Below are 9,450 nucleotides of genomic sequence, written 5' to 3'. Positions count from 1 at the left end.
TGAAGGCAGTAGAGGATGCAAATTAATATTGAGCCTTTTGGCTTATAGAGTCTCTTGATCTAGCGAGTTGTTGTGTTAGACTGATGAACTCTTGTTTGCCTGCTTGTCTGATATCGAGTAACAACCGTTGATGGAATTTGAAAGTAGTAAATCTATTTCGGCTGATAGTTGAAATTTGAATGTTTGTTTAACTTCTTCATTCCGCTTTCCACTATGGTTGACTTCGGTGTTCTTCTCTGTAAGAGTGAGATATAATAACATCTTGACGCACTTATGAAAATTCTTTTGCGTTTTCGCCATTGTTGATAGTTGTACTAACCTCCATTTGTTTAGTTGCTTCTGCAAGTTGTTGTTAAGTTTCTTTGTTTTTCTTAGCCTTTGACACAGCACTTCTAGGGGCAAGCTTTTATCATCTGTCTCCATATTTTTTAGATCTGCATCTCGCGAAATTGTTCCATTATGAGGATAAGATACTGGCTAGTGAGACCGTGGAAGTTTAGATCTGGGCTTTTGTGGTATCTGAAGCTGCAAAGGTAAAGGCTTTTGGTATTGTGGAACTTGATTGACTGGATCTTCAAGATTTTGCTAAGTTGTTTCCATCGGACTATTGTGTTCTTGCTTAGTTCCTTACTTAAGATCTTGTAGTTGTCGCCATTAATGGAGCTTCAAGAAAAAACGTGGAAGAGGGCCTGTTGATAAGAACTGCAGACGGCGCCAATTATGTTTAGGTAATGATTCACCTAAACACACTAATGAAGTCGTAAGGGGTGTTGATTGTGGTGGAGGAGAGACTGAACCATGTCGATTGCTGCCTACGTATCCAGAGTATTTTATGGAATCAAGTCTTCCTGCGCGGAGTTTTTTGTTGAAATGAAATGAAGTATTTATAGGTGAGCAATAAGTGAGGTTTCTTATTGCCTAAGAAATATAGTTTCCATAATAGTCAGAATATTTTCTTATTCAATAATAAAAGTAGGTGAGCATAGTAGGCACTAAAAGTAAGCCAGTGCAGTGGGCAATAAAAGTAGGCTGCACTAGTGCGCAATGCAAATCGGCCGCATTAGTGGGCAATGCATGTGGGCACCTCGAAGTTAAATATTACTGCCTTAAGAACAAGATAGGCTATGAATATGCCTTATGAACAGAACTGAATCATTAACGAACCAATGAGGCAATGACACCTTGTTTTTAACTTTCCCTTCGGATGTGTGGGTAGGGGTTAGATTAGAAAGGAGCAATGCACAGCAGCATGAAACAGGGTATTAGCTAGCCGAAAAAGAAGCCATTATATAAGTTAAGATACAACAAAAATCCCATCGTATTTTTATGAAGCCATTTGACTCTACTACATATTCAGCGACATTCATGTCTGCATTTGTATTTCTACAAACATTCTCATTCTATGCAACTGTATTTTACAATGGGGTCTGAAACCTGAACCCACCGCATATTTCTTCCCAGAAACTACAGTTTACTCTTCTTAACAGGTCCCATCTCCTTTGCCTTCGCTCTAAGCAAGTGCTTCTGTATCTTTCCTGTGGCAGTCTTGGGCAAGGGTCCAAACACCACAGACTTTGGAACCCAATAAGCTGGCATCTTGTCTTTACAAAACTTCATGATATCTTCGGCCAGAGAACGAGCCTTTGATCCATCTACTTCTGGCTTCAATGTGACAAAGGCACAAGGTGACTCTCCCCACTGCTCATCTGGTCTCGCCACCACTGATGCTTCAAACACAAGGGGGTGTTGATACAGAAAGCTCTCCACCTCCAAGCTACTGATATTTTCACCCCCGGATATAATGATGTCCTTGGACCTGTCCTTAATCTCTATATAGCCATCAGGGTGTTTCACCGCAAGATCACCAGAATGAAACCATCCACCAGAAAATACCTCCTCGTTTACTTTAGGATTCTTCAGATAACCCTTCATCACTAAATTTCCACGCATCACAATCTCCCCAATTGAAGTGCCGTCAGCAGGAACAGGTGCCATAGTTTGAGTATTAACGACTTCCAGACCCTCTAATCCAATGTAGCGAACACCTTGGCGGGCATTTAAACGGGATTGAACATCAGGTGGTAAGGAGTCCCATTCGGGCTTCCATGCACAAACTGTGGAGGGGCCATAGGTCTCAGAAAGACCGTAAGTATGGGTAATGCGGAAGCCACGCTTAGTCATTGATGCCAGAAGAGAAGAGGGTGGTGCTGCCCCAGCTGTCATCACATTGACAAGGCGAGGAAGAGGGAGTATTGCCTGGTTTGCAGGGGTATTGACAATTGTATTGAGCACCACAGGTGCAGCACAGAAGTGGGTCACTCCCTGGTTGGCTATGGCCAAGTAGACAGCCTCGGCTGTTACCTGCAACCATGAAAAACAAAGCAAAATTCATGAATAAACTAGAAAGCCTATGGAATGGAAGTTTTAAAACAAGGGTAGGTAATTGAAACCAGAAAACACAACCATCGTCTATTCCCTTTTGCCCATGATCCATTCACTCAATGGTTGTGCTCCCCTCCTGCCATGTGGGAGGTTGCGGATTCAAAACTCACTACGTCACTTGGTGGAGTTTTCACAAGTCTAATTACATAAACCCTTTGGGGCTGCAAAGATAGCCTAAGGCTTTGGTTTCTCTAGAGGCGGTTTTGGCTCCACGGTTAATTATCCTTTGGGCCACGTAGACAGTAACGTGGCGGCATCGGTGAGGCTTCATTGAGATGACTATTGTGTGATGTGGGGACAATGTGACCCTTAGAATGCATCAGCCTGGGTTGTAAGCAACAACCTCTATATTAAAAGAAGTTTAAAAGGAGACACAAAAGGAACAAGAAAAAAATAAAAACAAAAGAGAACTAAGGGAATAAATAATCACATATTCCTAACATTAATATGCTCAAGGATTGCTTGAATTCCAAAATGACAAAAAACACTTTTACTCACTTACATATCTACATGTAAACAGTCAACGCCATAGACAATGAAGTAGTTTTCTAATGCCTTAGGGACATTTTGTGATAAATTAGACTTTTACTTCTGTTTTCCAGGTTAATCCCAGGACCTTAGAAAAAAGTATTCATGTGATTGATCCCAGGACCTTAGAAAAAAGTCCTCTCATTTAAAAAAAAATAACTCTTTAAATTAGGATGATACGAACTTCATCTGAGTTGGCACTAGTCTTGGAGGACATATAACAGCTACTTTATGAATAAAGGATTATTTGCCAAAGGCAAGTGTATGGCAAACTCATTTTTATTCTTAAGCTGTGCAAGATGGCATCTACTCATAACTCATAAGCTTCAAATGATAGTGCAACAGGAGCGATTTGACCTAATATGGAAATGAAGCTCACAAAACACAACTAAAAGTAAAGCTAGGTCACTGATTAGTTTCATAAACTGAAGACAAGACAATGGGGATATTAGACATACCTGACGAAGGCATATGTTTGTCCCACAAAAAGCGGCAAGTGACCAAGTGAAACACCAACCATTGCAATGAAACATAGGAAGAGTCCACAGATACACAGCCCCTTCATTCATTCCCCACACAATTGGACCACTAAGAGCCATAAGATATGCTCCTCGATGACATAAGACCACTCCTTTTGGACTAGATGTTGTCCCCGAAGTATAACCTAGAGCAATGCTCTGCCACTCATCCTTAGGTGGTAACCAAGCAAATTCGGGGTCACCAGTTTCCAGAAACTTCTCATATTCAATTGCCCCCTTTCCCAGAGCATTTTGAAGGGCACTTGGGTCACAGCTTTCATCACCAATAACAATCAGAATAGGAGGTTTAAAGTTGTGTTTGCTTTTCTCTTCCCAAATCTGCAATGCTTCTTCTGCTAGAGAAAAGAACTCTTGGTCCACCATTACAACTGCAGCTGATGAGTGCCCTAGCAGGAACGCAATAGTTGACGCATTTAGGCGAATGTTCACACAGTTCACCACAGCTCCAGCCATTGGGACTCCAAAGTGAGCTTCATACATGGCTGGGATGTTTGGGGCAATTACAGCTACCTACACAATGAAGCAGAAAAGGAAGATGTGATCATCATTATTAGTTCGAGCAAAAAAGAACAAAAGATAATTCCATGCTTAAATTGAGAACAGTACAGATGTATGCTCTCACAAAGTTTTGTCTTCTGTGTTTTCCTAGGAAGCCCACATACAACAGTTCCAAACTCCGAATCTCCAAAATGGATGCCAGGAAAAGGAGTCTTAAGTTTATTTATTTTCTATACAAGCAGTTCAAGTTCATCACTCCTGATTCTCTTATTATTCAGTTCTAAGTCTTTTGATGGATGCATACTGAAGTCATCCGTAGCAGTCAAGCCCTTACAAAGTCAACAGTATCCATACACGGTCTTTGTTACTGCACTCTCTTTTGATTTAAGCCATTGGATATGAGCAGTGAAAATCGACAAAGTTGGAAAGCAATAAGAACTATAATAGCATATAAGTAAAGCTAATAAAATCATGAGAGGCCTAACTTAATCACTTCAGGGCTATGACCATTAGCTCATTTTGACTACAACAACAACACCTTATCAAGAAAAAGCCTCTGAATCTCAAGTTTATCAAAATCTACTCTCACCTTCGCAAGCCATGTCCTACTTGATCAACATCTTGCTGTTAAAACCTCAAGTAGTACAGCCCTATCTGGAGAGGCTAACAGTGTAATATGTGCAAGGCCATATCATCCACTTGACTCCATCTTAAATTGTATAAGCTATCGTGGTATTAAACTTTCTTATAGCACTAATTCCTATTGGAGAAACGCATGATATGAGAATATATTATTATTCTAGAATGGTTTAGATTAGGACGTTCTAGAATAGTTGAGATCATAATCATAAATTGATTTGATTATGATCTTGTTATTCTAGTTTCCTTATTAGGTTTATTGGCTATCTATTTAAACCCATTTAAGGGATTGATGTAATCATCCTATTTACAATAATAAAAAATCCTATTCTCTTCTCATTTTCTTTAATTCCTACTTGCTCCGTTGTAGTCTAACCACTCATGCATATCAACATCCATACTTTGCTACTTCAAATCAATGAACAAGTCATTTCTAAATGCCCAACATTCTTCCATAGAGCATAGAAGGGCACTCCAAAAGCACACCTCCACTTGAACCATTCAGCATATTGTGTATAGGCAGTTCGTCCTTGATCTCCCTTCATAAAGAATCATTGATCCAAGTCACTAGGTTGCTTCTATGTATATCACTGTGTATTTTACTGATAGATCAATATACTATGTAGCTTGCAATCACCATCGTAGGACCTTATTCCAATGTGAAAATTCACTAAAGTGGATATATACTGACCGAGTGCGAAGTCTTGGTGCAAACCAATTATAACTAGAAACGCATTTGTTATGAACTAGGCACAGATACATCTGATATTCCTTATTCGTTTCAATATATCCTCTACGTTTTGCGTTCTTCCTAAAACCCAAAAATAACTCCTTGATCCTTAGGAACCCTATTTTACAAGTCAATTGAAATATTATGACAAGATTTATCCAGTTTCTCTAAGCTCCTCCTCGTTTGACAAATAAAGGAAATTGACTTAACAGTTGATTTGCCCAGATTCTAATCTAATTATTAGTCAGATACATTTGTCGTCTCTGACTTATTGTTCCAGCACTTGCTCCCAGAATTAGTGTGTGTTGTACGGAATACAAGATAAAGAATTATGTAGAAAATAAGATTGGCCTAATGGGTCTAAAGCTACGACGAAAACACTATGTCCTGACTGAAATATTAAGAAACATAAACTAAGGCATTGGATAGAACTAGAAGCATCCACTAGCCATTAATGTCAGAGCCAACAAAATTACACAAAATTCATCAATAATAAAGCAAAAAAAAAGGTATTATGTGCCTAATCTTGGTGATAACCAAAGTTGTTTTTGTTTTTGTTTTTTTTTTAAAAAAAATAGATAAAAGTTAATATATTGATCTAATCAAGGTCCTATCACATGAACTGATGTAAATTGTTAGCTCGTTGTTTTGAAGACATAGGCGTGCGCCCATGTTTTCTTCTCATATTATAGGTGTGCGCCTATAGCTCAAGTCCAAGCCCAATGGGTCAAGAGCCCACTAGTTTAGTTATTTTATTTTGGTTGTTGACACATGTCGTGTTACTATTGGTTTACTGATTCTAGATTTAGTATAAATAAAGGGCTTATGGTTAGGGTTTCAGGGAGTTGTTTAGTTGTGTTTATGAATTATTGAGAAATTATCAATAAATGTGAGCCTTTTAGGATTCTATAAAGTGTAGATTTCGATTAAGTGTTGCTTCTGCCACTTCAATCTAAATTATGAACTCCTAAGAATTAGCGAGAAGTTACTTACTTAGAAGCACGAGCCCATTACACCCACAGACAAGAAAAGAAAACCCCAGACAAGTCAAAACACAAGACACCCGCTTGGTGGTCGTTCTAGATGAAAAGTCAGATTCTTGCAGGTCACAAGTGTCAATAACAAACTTATCATAGAAACTTCTTAGTAATTCAGTTTTGTCTCCGCTATTTTTCAGGATGGAGTGGCAATTCCATCCTACGTGTTGTGGCCCATAAGGTTACAAGTAAATTTGGTGTCTTTGTGGCTTCCAAACCACCTGCTTCAACCTCAAGGTCCCGTCGTCCCCGATAAAGAATTGTGTAGAAAATAAGATTGGCCTAATGGGTCTAAAGCTACGTCAAAAACAGTATGTCCTGACTGAAATATCAAGAAACATAAACTAAGGCATTGGATAGAACTAGAAGTATCCACTAGCCATTAATGTCAAAGTCTTCTGGACCCATAGAACTAGAAGTATCCACTAGCCATTAATGTCAGAGCCGACAAGATTACACAAAATTCATCAATAATCAAGCAAAAAAAAAGGTATTATGTGCCTAATCTTGGTGATAACCAAAGTTGTTTTTGTTTTTTTTTAAAATAGATAAAAGTTAATATATTGATCTAATCAAGGTCCTATCACATGAACTCCTAAGAATTAGCAAGAAGCTACTTACTTAGGACCAGGACCCATTACACCCACAAACAAGAAAAGAAAACCCCAGACAAGTCAAAACACAAGACACCCACTTGGTGGTCGTTCTAGATGAAAAGTCAGATTCTTGCAGGTCACAAGTGTCAATAACAGACTTATCATAGAAACTTCTTAGTGATTAAGTTTTGTCTTCACTATTTTTCAGGATGGAGTGGCAATTCCATCCTATATGTTGTGGCCTACAAGGTTACAAGTAATTTTGGTGTCTTTGTGGCTTCCAAACCACCTGCTTCAACCTCAAGGTCCCGCCCACCCACCCACCCCCAAAAAAAAAGAAAAAGGAAAAGAGTAGTCGACAATGTGCCAGCTAAGATGCTACCTGTAGTGTAACAATTTTTAAGCATCTACATGTATCATTGAAAAATTTTCAAAGGAATAATTTCAGAAACAAGTTATCATAATTTGTAACTCCTTTTTCTTGAGATGAACCATGTTGTCCACTTGCCTGGTCTAGATTTTGGTTTTTGGTCTACAACACCAATAGACCATGAAAAGTAAGGCTATCCCGGTGTAACCACCCACAAAACAACAATAAGTCAGAGCTTTCGAGTCTACTTCTTTTCAAATCTTTCAAGTCTCCGTTAGTAGTTTAAAATCAAAACACAAGCACAGAGGCCCTTTGTCAACCGCAACACTAGTGGCAGTATTTCTTATTCCTCCATTAACCACTATTTTTGAAACCTTGTAACATATTGACATTAGAAAACTAGCATAAGAATGTGCTCTGGTCATGGAAAGGAACAAGCAATATCTTTGATACCTTCTACTTCTTAAATATAAAATAAGTTAAGTAAGAACATGCTCAAACATTCATAGACTTAACGACAACTAACTATAATTGTGAAGTAAGGAACAAAGTAATATGTGAGGTCTAAAAGGTTTGGAGTACTAAAACCAAAGGGTTTTCAAGCTACATCGTTGTGGCGTCCAAATCCAACTCAGCATCAAAGTTGTATGATCGTAATATCAAAGTTAAATTGGATCAATTTAGCACCTAAAAACAAATAGTCTATAGCTCACGAGCACTTTCTGGCTCTCAGGGTTTATTCAGGATCCTGAAATTTTGAAATCAGCAATTCATGGATTTCCAAAGGTACTATGATACTAGAGCCTCACAACTAGGAACGTTTTTAACTGCCAACCAGCGTTCACACTCCTAAAAAAAGTGTGTAAACTACCTAGCTGAGCATGCCTTCTTCTATTTTCTACTTGTTCTCTCGACCATCTCAATGTTCAGGCAGATCTCAAAGATTAATAGAACTCAAGTGACACACCCAATGATCTACGTAGTGAGTTTCAATTTGACACTGCTCCACTGGTTTGGTGATTCTCTGTAATATTAGCAACTTGAAATACCCCTTTCTTCCCATTTATTATTATCACTCATCACACACATATCAATTCAAAATCATTCATAATCTCAAAAACAAACTTCAAATCTAAGAAACTAATAACCAATTCACCAATATAAACAAACAATCATCAAAGTCAATATAAACAAACAAAGAAGTATACTTACAGTCTTTCCAGCAGCAATGGAACGTTTAAGAAGAGCAGAAGCAAGTCGACGAGAACGTTGGTAAGTTTGAAGCCAAGTGTAATGTAAAGATCCATGAATAATAGACTTCCTATTCGGATGAACTAAAGCAGCTCGTTCTAAAAACCAAAGTGGTGTTAAAGCTGTGTAGTTTGCATCATTTTTTGGTAAGTTGTCTATGTCTGTTATCATGTCATCACCTTGTTCAGCTCCCATGTTTATGTTATCAATCAAACTCCACTACTCTCTCACACATTCATGCTATTTTTTTGTTCGGAACATGTAAAGGTGCCAGCGCTAGACTTGGAATCTTTTTAATTGTTGACCACACTTTTTATTTCATCGCAATGATGACGTAAGAAACTAGATAAGCCAGTTGTCTTCATCTACAGTCTTGTAGGATTTGTTAGGAATATACAATTTAATTGTACTTACTCTTTACCAATTACCAAACTATACAAACCTTTTCTTTGTAAGTGCCTTCAGACTCTTAATTAAAAATCCAGCCCAGTGTAGATACACTATGTCGTCCTTAAGACAGATTTCCCCCTCCGCGGTCTTGAAGGTTGATGGGAAACTATCTCCCCAAGAAAGCGGAACATAGAACTAAAGACTTCAATTCTATAGACTCAAATAACACAACATAGTATTTGACTAAGAACGGAGGAGAAGAGAAAGATCAGAACTCTGTGTGATCTGGTTTTTTTTTTCTCTCCAAATTCATCCACTATTTATAGGTGAGTGGTGCCTTTTCGAAACAACACAGTGACTCTTGGGAAAAAGTAAGCAACTCTTTGAAAAGTCACATGTTTCGAAAGGACACACCATTTCGGCATATAAG

General features: G+C 38.3%; 1 protein-coding gene across 1 annotated transcript; it reads right to left on the bottom strand.

The window, feature by feature from the left end:
* Positions 1–1,262: 1,262 nt before the first annotated feature.
* On the bottom strand, positions 1,263–8,945 carry AAE7 (acyl-activating enzyme 7). The gene is made up of 3 exons (XM_086560497.1): positions 8,592–8,945; positions 3,429–4,019; positions 1,263–2,361 (listed from the first exon to the last, which is right to left on the bottom strand). The coding sequence occupies exons 1-3, from the start codon at positions 8,823–8,825 to the stop codon at positions 1,465–1,467; spliced, it is 1,722 nt and encodes a 573-aa protein (XP_086416623.1). The 5' UTR covers positions 8,826–8,945; the 3' UTR covers positions 1,263–1,464.
* Positions 8,946–9,450: the final 505 nt, after the last annotated feature.

This window comes from Coptis chinensis, chromosome 5, assembly GCF_015680905.1.
Source record: "Coptis chinensis isolate HL-2020 chromosome 5, ASM1568090v1, whole genome shotgun sequence".
Taxonomy (NCBI): Eukaryota; Viridiplantae; Streptophyta; class Magnoliopsida; order Ranunculales; family Ranunculaceae; genus Coptis; species Coptis chinensis.
Note: the sequence above shows the minus strand (reverse complement) of the source record. Positions and strands in the feature narration are given on the sequence as shown.